The 14911-nt window shown below is 29.7% G+C and overlaps 1 protein-coding gene across 1 annotated transcript; it reads left to right on the top strand.

The window, feature by feature from the left end:
• Positions 1-10395: 10395 nt before the first annotated feature.
• On the top strand, positions 10396-11787 carry LOC101217223 (adenylate isopentenyltransferase 5, chloroplastic). Its single transcript, XM_004148261.2, has one exon. It carries the CDS (start codon positions 10578-10580, stop codon positions 11595-11597), a length of 1020 nt encoding a protein of 339 aa, XP_004148309.1. The 5' UTR covers positions 10396-10577; the 3' UTR covers positions 11598-11787.
• The last annotated feature ends 3124 nt before the right edge of the window (positions 11788-14911 follow it).

Below are 14911 nucleotides of genomic sequence, written 5' to 3'. Positions count from 1 at the left end.
AGTTTGATGACTTTTTGATTTTGTTAATATTTGGTGAGTTTGTTATATTTATGAAAATTAAGGCGTGTTAAATTATAGATTACTTGAATATTATTTCAATACATCCAAAATTATATTCATACAAACTTATGCCTTCCTTACATAAAATCGTGGCTTCGTCACTGGTGTAATTGACTGGACATCACATCGGTGGATACTACAAGTAGTTTACGTATGTCAAATTTGATTGACGAAAGATGGAAGTAAAAAAAAGATAAGAGTTAAAAGAAAATGGGAAGGTAGCAAGGTTAGAGATGAGTTATCCATGCAAATAATAAAAAAGAAAGCAACAAAAGTTTATAAATGTGGGTGCCAAAATTGTATAGTGGTTAGAGAAGAGAATGAGTAGGGAGGGGGATATAAGTGAGAAAAAGGTATGAGCATTAATACATGAAGTAAGAAAGGTAAGACTTTAGTGTGTGGCAGTGAGGTGGATAGTTAATGGTAGGGAAAGTGAGTTGAAAATTAAAGGGGGGGTTTGGTGAGTTATAAATGGTAATTAAACAAAGGGCTTAGCGCAGCAAATCCAAAGCACTTTGTGTCTGTTGGAGTGATTTTGGGCAGTATAATAGGTAAGCTCATTTAATCCTAATAAGTACCTCCCCTCCTGCCCCCCACGTCGCTTCCACTTACAAGCAATTTAGCCCTATAATAAATTCTATACACTTTTCTATTTTCTATTTCTATTTCTATTTTCTATTTTCTATTTTCTATTTTCTATTTTCGAATTATATATACACTGAGTTCCAAAAAAATATATATATATAACAAATCCCTTTCAAAAACACAAAAACTCCACGTAAACTATTTTTTCCTATACTATCATTTAGATAATTGAACTATTTTTAGTACACAATTCTTTAGATTTAATCGTTTAAATTTGTTTAAATTTGAGTAGTCAAATCTAAACTATTTTTTATGTCTAAGTGTTTAAATTTGGCCGTTCAGATTTGGCTATAGGTGACATTTTTTTCAATATTCTTTATATTTGGTAGACAATCTTGAACAACCAATGGTTTGAAGAAAAAAATAAATATTTTATACTTGATACATGATCACTTGAACCAAATAACAGTTTTTGAAGAAAAAAATGGCAGAAGAAAAGAAAAATGATAGAATAGGAGAAGAAAGACGATGGAGGAAAAGAAATCACATAAGAAAAAGAGAAAAAAAATGATAGAAAAGGAGAAGAAAGACGATGGAGGAAAAGAAATCACACAAGAAAAATATAAGAAAGAAAAAAAGACGAATGAAAAATGTGAAATATTTTAAGAGAGTGGTTAGCTTAACTTTTTATTTTGTTAACGGATAAAAGTTTGTTATATTTATGAAAATTAATATATATAAATAAATTATTTACCTTTCACTTGAAAAGCCAAAAAGTATAAATATTTGGCCAATTTTGTATTTTGGTATAAAGTTTTTAATTTTGTTATTTCTAATAGTTTCTTAAAAAATATAATAATATTATTTTTCATTGCCACGTCGATATTTTCATATATCGATATTTCTACATTTTCATACGTTGGACATTAACTTGACCGGTGAGTCAAAATATCCATTATAACATAATAAAACTCTGAAAGTAAAAAAAATAAGTAATCAAATATCATTGATTAAAATATAAAGGGAATGGTTATGAATAAAAGAAAAATAAAATTATTTACAAAAAAATTTAAATGAATATGAGAAAATTTGATGATTTTTTTTTATAAATAGTTTTAAATATTGAAAAACGGTAGAAAATAGAATATTTGATCAATAAATTATAAAATTAAATATTTTTTTTAGTGGTTTATAAATAGTTTGTCATTTTAAAAAAAAAAAACTATTTAACATTTTTATTTTTAAAAATGTTCTATAAATAATATAAAATTTAATTTATTTTTTTTATATGAAAATTACATAATGTTATTTGCATATTTAAAATTAATTTTTAATCTTTTGATTTTTGATTTTTGTTTTTTTGTTTTTTTAAGAAAACGTGTATTAATATCAACATTCTTTCAGTATTTTTATAGATAATTTTGTAAAATGAAGATTTGATATTTTGGTGCACACAGTATTTAGCACCTTGATTACAATCCTGTGCACTGTATTTAACTTTTATAATTATAAACTTAACCTAATTTTCTAAATTATTCAAATTGTTTGTTTCTTATAAAAGGTTAAGTGAAAGTTGAATTACGTATGCCATCTTTTTATGTAATTATATAGAGATTTATATATCAAAACATTAAAAAAATAATATTATAATACATCTCTCAGAACTTTTATTTATAAAATATGGAAAGGTCCAACTACTGATACAAAAAACAATGCAAAATATTATTTGAGATGAAAGTGTTTAAATGATTTGATGAATGTAATAATTCCAATTATTCAACCAAGATGGTATGAGTTGGGTTTTAAAAAGATCCAAGTTTTGATTTTCTTGAAACTTTAATTCAAATTGAGTTAGGATTCTTTCACTCGATGTAGATTTTATTGATTTGTTCATGAGATTTTTGGTTCAAAGTTTGGGGTTCTCAGATTGAGAAATTGTTTTGATTGACTCAACACCCACCAAACCCAAATTTTGTTTAAATTAAGAGAAGGAATATATTATGTATACAATAAGTTGGGAGTATATTTAACTTTTTATTAGAATATATATTGTTTCTATTGGTTGGTAGATGGACAATTGGATTTTCTATGGGATTATATGAATATTCATTCTCTTTCATTATTTCTCTCCTAAACCCTAACCCTAACCCTAACCCTAACCCTATGATACTGATCCCACAATCAATCTGCCTATTGATTCTTCATCCTCTTATGCTACGAATTTGTATACAACTTCTTCCATTCTTGGACAACATGTCAATCCCTACTATGTTCATCATTATGATTTCACCAATCTTGTTTTTGTTTCGAATTTATTAACCGGCCAAAACTAGTTGCAGTTCTTGCGTTTGTTGGAATTTGATGGCCTTATTGTTGTTGCTAAATATGTATACAATAAGTCATTACAAATTTTATCATTTAGTGGTTTTGTTGTATGGAGTGTCTATCTATATAATATCCTTAGTTCAATTGACATCAAAATATATATTATCAACTTTAAGGGTAGAGATTTGATTCTCTCTCAATTACATATGTATTTTAATTCTAAACAAAAGGAAAAATAAAATTAAACAAGAAAATATATTTTATATCTTCTTATAATATTTTGGGACATTGATTATTAAAGTCATGTTTGCTTGTAATTGTGATCACTCCTATAAAAATAACTTTTCAATTTAATGTTATAGCTTTCCAATCTAACAATGAAGCACATTAAGTGAAGTAGCTTTAGATTATCTCATTTGACATTAAACCACTCTAATTCACTATTTAGTTTTCTCCTTCTTTTGGTAGATGAAATATCTCTTTTTTGTGTGAAAATGCCTTCCTTTGGTCATTTTTTAAATGGAATGGTATGAGTAATATTAGACAACAAAATAACCCTTTTTCTCTTTATTATGTCGTATCTAATTGAAATAACAATGTTTCTTTTAATGATTAACTAAAATGACGACAATCAAGTTTGTTGAGATAAATTTATAACATCGAATCTTTGTCGTTACTGGGCTCATAAATTACTTTCTAACTAAGTGGACACGTTTTTAAATTAATTGTTCATACTAGATATCGATCTTACGTTGACATAAGATCATCCATGTTTTTCCTTTTTTTCGTTGTAGCATTATATGTATATACGTGTCATGGGGCTAAAGTGTGACAGATGTACGTATCGAAAATTTTCTCATGTGACGTCAAAGGTCCAATTTTGACCAGTTTAATTGTTGGACCCACTTTTTCTCCTACAAATTCGAAATAAGTAACATAATCTCTAAAGTAGGTCATGAAAGGTTACTCACACAATAGAGAGGGAGATGGATACACCTTGGTGAAAATAACACTTTTATTCACAAATGTTGTGAAAACCACTCACAAGTTACAAGGACAATATACAAGACCACCTCTTGAAGAGAGTTATAAAATTTGAGAGCAAATCTTTTGATATGATGTCTTGACAACTCCAAGACTCTCGTGTTTATAGGTAGGAAGGAGCTAGATTGTAGGATGATTGTAGGGAGGTAAAATCGCCCTACTCATAACTTTAAACCATTCAACATATATGTCCCATGATCGGAGAAGACATGCCCACTAAACTCTACATTTTTTCTCCTCTTTCTCGCATACTAAAAGTAGGACATTACTACCCTAAATTGTAGGAGTCATTATCACACTCAATGAGCTCATGCTGTTAGAAGCCTTCACCAACGTGTAGCTGGATTTCATGCTTGGAGCATGGACCTCACGTGCTTGGGAAGCCTTTCAAATCTTCACAATCACATATTCATTTTCTCATGACATTGAATCATCCTCATACATAACTACTATGACGATTCATTTCATCAATAACATCCTTGGAGATTTTACATGTTTAATTCAGTTGCTCAGGTGACCAACTCGAATGCGAACCTCCCAACGTATTTGGCCCCTTCTCATCACCATGCAGACGACTCAACGCACGGTTGCGTTGGCTGTTATAAGCACATAATAGCCAACTCATGATGAAATAAAACTAATGGTTTACTTGGAATACAAGCATTTTACAAGCATCATAAAATGAAATACTTTATTCTTGGAAACATTCAACTTAGAAACATACTTTCAAATGGTCATGCTTTTATTATAAACATAAACAAATTTATTCATACATTTAACTGAACATAACATAACATGACTTTGAAAGAAAAGTTTTAGGAATTTTTTGTTCTTTCTCTTTGGAAGGATCACTTATAAAAACTATATGTTCCTCCAAACCCCTTTCATAATTCTCTTCTTATTCTCCGCGCTTAATGCTCTTTTGGTAGAGTTTCAACACCTATAATTTTCTTATAACTTCCTTTGAACTCATAAGGCCTTTTTATACTAATCCTAAACTGAATTAGTTCTCTTTAATCTCATCTTACCTTGGCAACTCCTACTCAGTGCTTTACACGTGTAGGCTTAATATCTTCTTTAATCTCTTATAGCTTTTAACTCAACATGTGTTTAATTAGCCGACTAATTTTGATTAATAATTCATCTTTCTTTCCTTGTCTGGCTCCTAGTTCGTCACGTAGCTTAAAACACTTTCTAACAACCGTTCTTGCGTTATCTTGACTTAGCACAACACCTAGATTTACTTCGCGTACACCTAGATTTACTTTGCATACTTTCCTTCCTCATGTCGCCTTGCCAGAATGCATGCTCTCTCCTTAGACTAACACATCATTCTTATACTTAGTCACTTTTACTCCCTTTACCTTATGCATGTACTTATACTCAGCTTCGTTCTTCACAACCTTTACTTCCAAATGCAGGCTTCACACTTCCCCTACCCCTAAGCCTTGCACACGAGTCTAACGGGCTCGTGGGCGAGCATATGCGCTTGACTGCATGTGTGGTGCATGCTAACCTCCTAACACTAGATATGGGCTATCTGTCCTCTTCATGCCCACTAGTGTATGGCTAACTCCCAGTCAGTCTCATGTGCCAACCCACATCCCCAACACTTTGCCGTGTTTGTCTTTGACTAACCTTTTATTAGCTTTGAAAGCATACATTTCGTCCTTCAGACACAACCTACCTACCATGTCATACGCTTGGTGTCTTGAGAATATGACAATACACCACTATATATCTACAGTTGAATAAATTATGATAACTCATTTTGAAATATGAATGATAAATCTTCGTAATAATAAAAACCTATCATAAATCATTTCAAGATATGATTAATTTGATAAAATATTTTAATCTCGTATGTTTCTAAATATAACTCTAACATACCATAAACCTTTTAAGGAAGAGAGTCCTCTCCAATAATCTTAGTCAATTAAAAAATGTTATATTCAATAGATATGACTTTAAATCGCATTCACTACACCACATTCTTTTCCTTATGTGTCAATTCTCTAAATTAAAAATATATGTTGTTTTTCAATTCGTGTATGAAAAATATCACTTTGTTCATGCTTTAAGTGAACTTTACATAAATAATATAATTAATATGTCAAAATATTTATGGTCCATAGAACAAAACCACTAAAAGACAAAATTTATTATATTGATTTTTCTATATATGAAGTGTAAATATTTTGTCAAATGTTTTACTTTTTACAACTCTAAAAAATATACTTCAAAAAATAAAATAAATAAATAACTTTGACAACCCATCCCAACCCGAATTTTAAGAGTTGTGTTGGGTTGGGTTGATGATCCTATTTGGATTATTTGAGTTGTTGTCAATTCGACCAACCTAAAAGTTCGGATTGGTCCAAAAAATCTCTCTAACCCAATCCAACCCATTTACACTTGTAGTCTCACTCGATCTCTCTTAGTCGCACATTTTAAGTGTTGTTGCTCTAGCTTGCTCATCTCGATGGGTGTTGTTCGGTGTTGGAGAAGTGCATTGGAGAAGAAGAAGAAGAAGACCTCGTGGAGGAGATGAGAAGAAACAACAAGATCTAAGGAAAATCGAAAAAAAAAAAAAAAAACCATAAATCAATAAAGGAAGAGTCATATGTTGTAATTTCATGCAATGATATTACCAAGAGGACACTTGGACATTTAAATAAAAATTGAGTAATTTGCCATTTAGAGTCTTTAAAATAACCTTTTAAACAAAAAAAATTCCTATAATCCCATGTAATTAGTTCACTAGATCTTCATTAATGGATATTATATCCTTATTACCTTGTATGATCATTTCAAGACATCAATTAATATAATTATAACAACTTGATTATTGCTCATGAAATCTATTTCAATTTCCCAACTCAATATATGTTTTCTAAATATAACCACCCTAAATTAAATACTTATGATTTTAGACGTTTTTATTACTCTCATTCACTATATATTTAATTTAATTTCTTTCAATCTTTCAAACAAACCATTATATTAGGGAGATGTCAAATTTTCTATTTGGTGCGAAAATATTTTTCTTTGGTCAGGTTTTAAGTGAACTTGTATGATTAATAATAAGCAACAAAATAATTATTTTCCCTTTATTATATATATACCACGGAATAAACAAAAACGTCTAAACTTATATGATTAGTATAAACCACCATCAACTCTTTCGTAATAATTATTTATGAGTTATGATATCCTTTGTTAGTGTTTGTGCACTCATAAACTAATTTCCAACTAAATATACATGTTTAATTTCTATATTAGAACAACAAGTATGTACTCTAACAGTAGATATCTAAATTACATTGACATAAATTATCCATATATATGTCATGTTGCATGTGCAATTAAGTTAGACAACTTCACAAATGAAAGTTCTATCGTCTTTATATCATTTTGAAATATATCAATGAAACTTATGATAGCTTTGTTTGTTGATTGCTCATATGAAACTATTCTAGTTTCAAACTAAATATATGCAAAGCTTTTTAAGACAAAACTATGTTGATAAGAAATGGAAACAAACCCTCCATTTCACTTCAACTAAAAGAAAGTTATATTCTATTGTTAATTATGATTTTAAAGTTCTTTTCTTTTCAACTCCATTTTCGTTTGGTTCTTTGAATTTTCGAAATAAAAGTACTTTAATTTACTATTTACACGTACATATGCAAATTTCTGAGTAATTTCTTTAAGCTTATATTGTTCAATCCACAAGTTTCTTACTTTAATTTCTTCATGCTTTTAAGTGCACTAATATAAATTAATAATTAAAGACAAAAAAAAAGAAAAAAAAGTTGGGATGGCTTAGTTTTAGTTATATGACGACAACTTTAATTTGTTTTTGGTTAAATATAAATAGAGTACTCGTTTCTAAATCGATACAACAAATTAAATTAAATGAGCTAACTTCACCGATTCTTTAATTGCATCATACATGCATTACATTGCATGCGAAACTAATATGAATATCTTTCGATTATATCACTTTATTCTCAAAGGTACGACAAAAACACTATATATTAAATAATAAGTTTGAATTTGAATTTGAGTAAAGTTTAGGAGAAGAAAAAATTGCATAATTTATGATGATACCATATATATGAAAAGAAAAATATGGTAAGAAATAAAACATTGGAGGTGGATTTAGGTACAAAGAATTAGGAGATAAAAGACAATGGGTTTATATATATGTTAAGTAATATTGTAGTTTTTGTACAGATTTTATCTATTTTATTTGCCTTTTCTGGTTTATTAAAATTCAATGTATTTTCTTGTTTGCTTAAACAAAAAATAGTGTTTGGATTGCTATTTAAAGTGGAACAGTGGAAGGGAATCTTTCATCACTTTGCTTAATTCCCTTAAAGAGCAATTTTCATATTTTCTCAGGTCCCTCTCTCCCTCTCTCCCTCTCTTCATATCCATTCAGTTTTGGTACCATCTTCAACAATTTTCTTGCTTTCATTTTTCTATTTCATCAACACTTTCTTTTCTCATATCTATATCAATTTTTCCTTTATTTATTATTTATTCAAAGAAAAAGAAAGCTATATAGTTTAATTATGATCATCCTACAAAGTTATTATTACTTACATCTTTTCATCTCTACATTTTCTGATCAATTAGCTTTCAATATATGTTTTTTTTTTTTGTGTGTGATCTTTTTCTATTTTATCTTCAAATTATAAGTTATTAGATGATACAATTAAAACAAGAATAGATCAAAAGAAATAATATATAATTAAGTAGTCCTCCTTGAATTTTTTAGAGTAGAGATATTGATGTTTTTAAATTCTCTTTAAATTAGATCTACTTTATGAATGTTTAATGATCGTAGTCTTGACATTCATACTATATAGATAGCGGTCATTTTCACTTATTATACGTTACATGCAATATACTAATATGAACCACCAACTCTCAAGATAAGAGACCTTTTTCATTTTTTTAAAAAGGTGTCTTCTTATCATTTTACTTTTTAGAAATGATAACAAATCATCGTAGCCATAGATAGAACTATTGATGCTTAGAAGAGTAACAAGTGCGTGATTAGATTGTTTTTAAAAAATTGTAAAAGATAGAACATGGTAGGAAAATTTTGTCTATTTTTTTTATTTTTTTAAAAACAATCTCAAATATTAACTCATTTTACTTTTTCAAAAATATTTTCTAACTATTGAAAAAATATAAAAGAAAAACAAAGTATCTACAAACTTCATGGGGGCATTGCTATAAAGTGTAGATGTGTTGTCCACTTTGTCATTTTATACTATTCTGCAATATTTGTTATATGTAATTCACAAATTATGAAGTCATTATCACTATCAGCTCCTCCTTTTTCTCCTTTCTCATGCATGTGTTCGACCTGCCTTAAGTGCTTCCTTTGTGTTATGTGAATATATTTCTATCTCCTTTTTTCTCTTCCAATTTTTTGCATGTATATTATTAGAATGGATAATAAGATCACTTTATTAATAAGACAATAATATGACTATAATATATATATATAGTTACTACAATTTTTACGATTGTAGTTTTAATTACTTGACATTTTTTTAAGAGATCGGTGATTTCAAAGAAAAAACGTCAAAATTTTTTATGAAAAAGAGGAGGTTTGCCAATTTTAAGCTTTATTGACGTTTTTTAAACGTCAAGGCGTCAAGTAATATGTATTTATCCTTGACGTGTTAAAAACGTTAAGTAATATCTATTAAATTCTTAACGTTTTTAAAACGTCAATTTTTATTTTTATTTTTATATAAATTTGACATTCTTGACGTTTTTTAAACGCCAAGTGAAATACTATTTTCCTTGATGTTTTAAACGTCAAGGAAAATCTACTATTGTTTTGGATGCTATTGATATGCGTTAGGTTTTATTCACGTAGCGGTTGTACTAAAATATCTATCATTATTTGTTTATTGTTTGGGTGAGAAACTAAACTAATTTACTAAACCTATTTTCTTTATTAAAAATAAATTATTAATGTATTCTTGTAAGGCTCAAATTTACAAATTTTGTGAAAGAAAATGTGAGTTAGAGATTTAAAACAATATATTGCTCTAACAACTATGCTATTTTCATTAACATTTTAGAATTGTTTTTAATTCATATTTTGGTATCACGAATAGATTAAACAAAAATTGATTTGGAAACTTTGTATTTTAAAACAAATTTAGACTTGGTGAAAAGTTCAGAAGCTAAGTATTAATAAAATACAACATTTGATATAATAATTAAATTCATTAATTTTTTTCATAAACTAAATGTGTAATATAATAAGAAAAATATTTAAATTTGTATGAAGTTAAACTCATGCTTGTGTAGATTATTTAAATTATATTTCAATCACAAATGGTAATGCCATAAGCTTTATACATAACACATGAGCATAGGTTGCACCTAAGTGTTAGTATTAATAGATTGTAACTAAGTTTTTAATTATACCTTTTATTCTTTAAAACTAAGTTTATGAATGAATTATATATTTTTTTGATGTGTTCCAATTTTGTTATTTAGTGAATATTTAAGGCAAAATCAACAACATGAAGGACAACGGTGTTGAGTATCTTAGCAACAAGAAGCACAAAATCGTGTTCGTTATGGGCTCTACAGCTACCGGAAAATCAAAACTCTCCGTCGACTTAGCCACTTTCTTCCCATCCGAGATCATCAATTCCGACAAGATTCAGTTCTATAAAGGCCTCGACATAATCACCAACAAGATCAACCAATCCGATCGTCGCGGCGTTCCTCACCATCTCCTCGGCGTAATCCACGATCCAGACGCTGATTTAACTGCCGGAGAGTTCTGCAGTCTCGTCGAAGACGCAATCGCCGACGTTATCAGTCGCGGATGTCTTCCAATCGTCGTCGGAGGATCAAACAACTACATCGAGGCACTAGTTGAGAATCCGATTACTGATTTTCGGTCGCGGTTCGATTGTTGTTTCCTGTGGACCGATGTTGCTCTGCCTGTTCTGTACAAGTACATCGCGAAACGAGTGGATCAAATGGTGGAGTTAGGGTTAGTGGAAGAAGTTCGTGAGATGTTCGTTCCTGGTGCTGACTACAGCCGCGGAATCCGCCGCGCAATCGGCGCTCCAGAGCTAGATAGTTACTTCAAAGCAGAGAAGAACAACGAAGAAGAAACTTACAAGAATGATCTACTGAAATCGGGGATTCATGAAATTAAGGAAAACACCTGTAGACTGGCGCTCCGTCAATTCGGAAAGATCCACCGGCTGAGAGATGAGATCGGTTGGGGACTCCACAGGATCGACGCAACGGCGGTGTTTGAAAAGAGCGGAGAAGAGGCGGCGGATGAGTGGATGAATGGGGTTCTGAAACCGAGTTTGGGGATCGTTGGAGAATTCTTGAACGAAAAACAGAAAATAAATCAGATGGAAACGATGACGAAGAACCGATCAATGGGGGTTATGGATGAGTATGAAGAATTGAAAGCGAAATGGAATTTTGGATCAAATAACGCGATTGGATTTGGTTTAGTGATTGTATTTACGTCTTTAGGTTTGATGACGAATTGGATTTGGAGTTGGAAATGAAATTTGGGGAAGGGAAACGCGGAATGGAGCTTCAAACTTAGTGAAGAAAAATACACAAGTTAACGTTCAACAATAAATTAATATCTACAAAAATATATGAAATCCAACGGTTTGAAATAAATCTGCTTGGTTAAATTACTTAATTAATAAGAGTTTTATGTATCAATATATATAATGTAATGAAATATGAAGTTAGGAGATAATGAAATTATAATAAGGTTCTTATTAAACATCTCTACACATGTCCAAATTTTTAGTCTATTTCACTAAATTAAATCTTCAGTTCACTTTTATGATTGATTGTTAAAGGGATGTATTCTCTTTTATTCTTCAATTACATAATTTTATCAAAATAAAAATATTAGGTAAACACATAGAAAATATTAAAAATTAACTAATCTTTTAGTTTTCTTTGCGCTAAACAACGGGAGTTGCTATTTTGGAAAATCTCAATGGATATGAATCTTATAGACGAAGAATTTTTGTGACTTTTCAATAACTTTTTGACGAACAACAAGTTTACGTGACATTACCCAACTTTTCAACTGTGCATGCATGCTTAAAACCTCATAAAACATTTTATTTCTTTCCTTTATAATTTTGTTTACAACTGTGTTTTATGTCTAATATTTTTCTCTTTCTTAAATAAAAGAAAACTAAATACATATTTGTTGATTTATTATTTTATGAAAATTTGTTAGATTTTATGTTTTAATCTAAATTTTGCTTTTTATTTCCATCCTTCAGAAAATTAGTGTAAACTAAAAATTGAAAAATTAAGAGAAATACCATAATTCCTATTAGAAAAATAGGATATCTATATAATTTTTTTTTTAAGAAATTAATTCTTTTCAAAACTAACAAATTTCGAACAAAATGTGATCGCCATAATAAAGTTCTTTTATTGAGTTAGGTATTTTTAAAACAAAATTTTAACGTATTTTTTCAACTTTTTTTTAAGTTTAAAAGTATATTTTTATATATAATTTAGCCTAAATAATAAATAATTTTATCTAAATCTTTTTAGTAGATTCCATTTATATTTTATCACTCTAACTTTTATTCTTATCTTTCTTATCAAAGTCTATCCATGTATACGTTTATGTGTATGCACATATTGAAGTTTTAGGTTAAAGCATTGGTTTTTTTTTTTTTATAGTTTAAAGTTTGTTTAATTTTGTTTATGTATGTCTAACTTTAGTTTATTGCTTTCAATAAATTTGCTAAATAATAATGTAAAGTGATGAACTAGTAGTGTATTGACTACATTAGGAACATCTTAAATGTTATTTTTAACTTAAAGTTTAAACTAAATTTTCATACTCACATTTTAATTAAAAAAGAAAAGAAAGAGAAAACACATGAGTGTATCTTAGGTTACACTCATATGTTTGCAACTTATATATATATATATTAGATACATTGAACGTTCTCAAAATGTGTTTGCAACTTGCAAACGGTCTTAACTTGTAAGATAATGTTTGATGACATTTCAAGACGATATGGTTGTAAGACTTTCTAACTTTGTTGATTTAGCTTGTCATGGGCGGACAAACATTTTTGTTCCTTTATTTCTCAAATGAACAAATAAATAAATTTTGTAATGTGATAAACTCTTTTTCTAAAAGAAAAAACAATAATTTTTTATATCAGTTATTAAAGTAAACTGAATAGCATAAGTATAACTCATGATATGTTCAATTATTGCTCATTGTTATTTATTGCATGTTGATATAAATCTTGGTACTTAATTTTGTAGAGATGACATTAAAATTATTTACATTTGGAATGAGAATATACACTATGACCAAGACTGATTTATTTATTACGATATCTTAAGAGTTAAAATTGGCCCGAGTTAAGCACGTGACTTCTAATATTTCTATACAAAGTAAGAGAGAGGGTAAATTTCATAAAAATCTTGTAATTTAGACGACCATAATAAATGGATGATAGGATAATGATTTAAAAACAAAAATGGTTGTTTAAGAAATCTCAACGTTCATCTTCTTCATGCAATGAATGTATATATATGTAAAGAATTAGATTGTTAGATTTATGGCATTTAATGGTCTCAAAATTTCCTCTCCAACAATTCTACATTTGTTGGGAAAAAAGACAATAATTAATATAGAACACTCAAATTTCTTTCATTTTTTTTATTAAATTAATAATTTAATCCACGTCATATACATAGATTAATGAAATCTCTTAATGGATATTTGTTGTAATGAATCTTAAGAAAAAGAGGGTAACCCATACTGAAAAGCCCAAACCAACACCATTGGTCAAGGTCATTGAAGAAAGCATGGCATAACTCATGAATCGAGTGGGAAATCTTGAAACCAACATGGAACAACTTGCTCACCAGCTTGAAGTAGCATTGACGGCACTTCCCCAGCAACAGAAAATCGACAACGACAATCACCAAGAACTTCGATGCATTGTCGCCTGAAATTTCGACTAATCAGGCTGCAAAAATCACCGGAGTTCATTAGAAATGTTCGACCAAGGTGGAAACCACCTTAGAGACTGTCGACTACAAGAACCCAATATGGGTCTTCAAGATACGGAGGCTTCTGAAGAGGAAGAATAGCACTTTCGGCCACGCCCAAGAGAAAGAAGACATGGCCGATGACAGAGAGAGTTTAGATTTTAAAACCCAGTTTTCAGAAGGGGCCGAAATAGAGGAGTATCTTGAAGACCATTTGCAACCTGCCCGATACAGAGAAATAAGGAGAAGAGAAAATCTCCAGCAAGATTTCAAGATGAAGGTTGATTTGCCAAATTTAAGTGGCAAATTAGATGTAGAAACATTTCTTGATTGGTTTAAAAATGTGGAGGAGAGCTTCTTTGAGTATATGGAGACAGTCGAAGACAATAAGGTTAAGATGGTCGCGCTGAAGCTCAAATCGGATGCATGGGCTTGGTGGGATCAAGTCCAAGTCCATCGACGTTTAATTGGCAAGACACCTATAAGGAACTGGCCAAGAAGACGCTTGAAAGGAAATGGACAAATAGAAGACGCTTGAACGGAAATCGTGAGAGAGAAAAGGATGGATGGAGAGACGATGATGGATTGAGAGATGGACGTGAAGAGAAAGCGATAGAGAGACGGCGATGGGTTGAATGGAAATCGTGAGAGGGAAAAGGAAAGAGTGTGGGTATTTCGTCTGCGTGCGTGAGAGAGGGAAAAGGAAAGATGAAATGTGAAAATAATATAATATTAATTTCTTTTCCTTTTTTTTCAATAGCCCAATTTTAAATGGGTCATCGTACACCGCTATTAAAAGTCTTATTTCTTGTAGTACCAA

This window comes from Cucumis sativus, chromosome 7 (assembly GCF_000004075.3).
Source record: "Cucumis sativus cultivar 9930 chromosome 7, Cucumber_9930_V3, whole genome shotgun sequence".
NCBI classification, from domain to species: Eukaryota; Viridiplantae; Streptophyta; class Magnoliopsida; order Cucurbitales; family Cucurbitaceae; genus Cucumis; species Cucumis sativus.
Note: the sequence above shows the minus strand (reverse complement) of the source record. Positions and strands in the feature narration are given on the sequence as shown.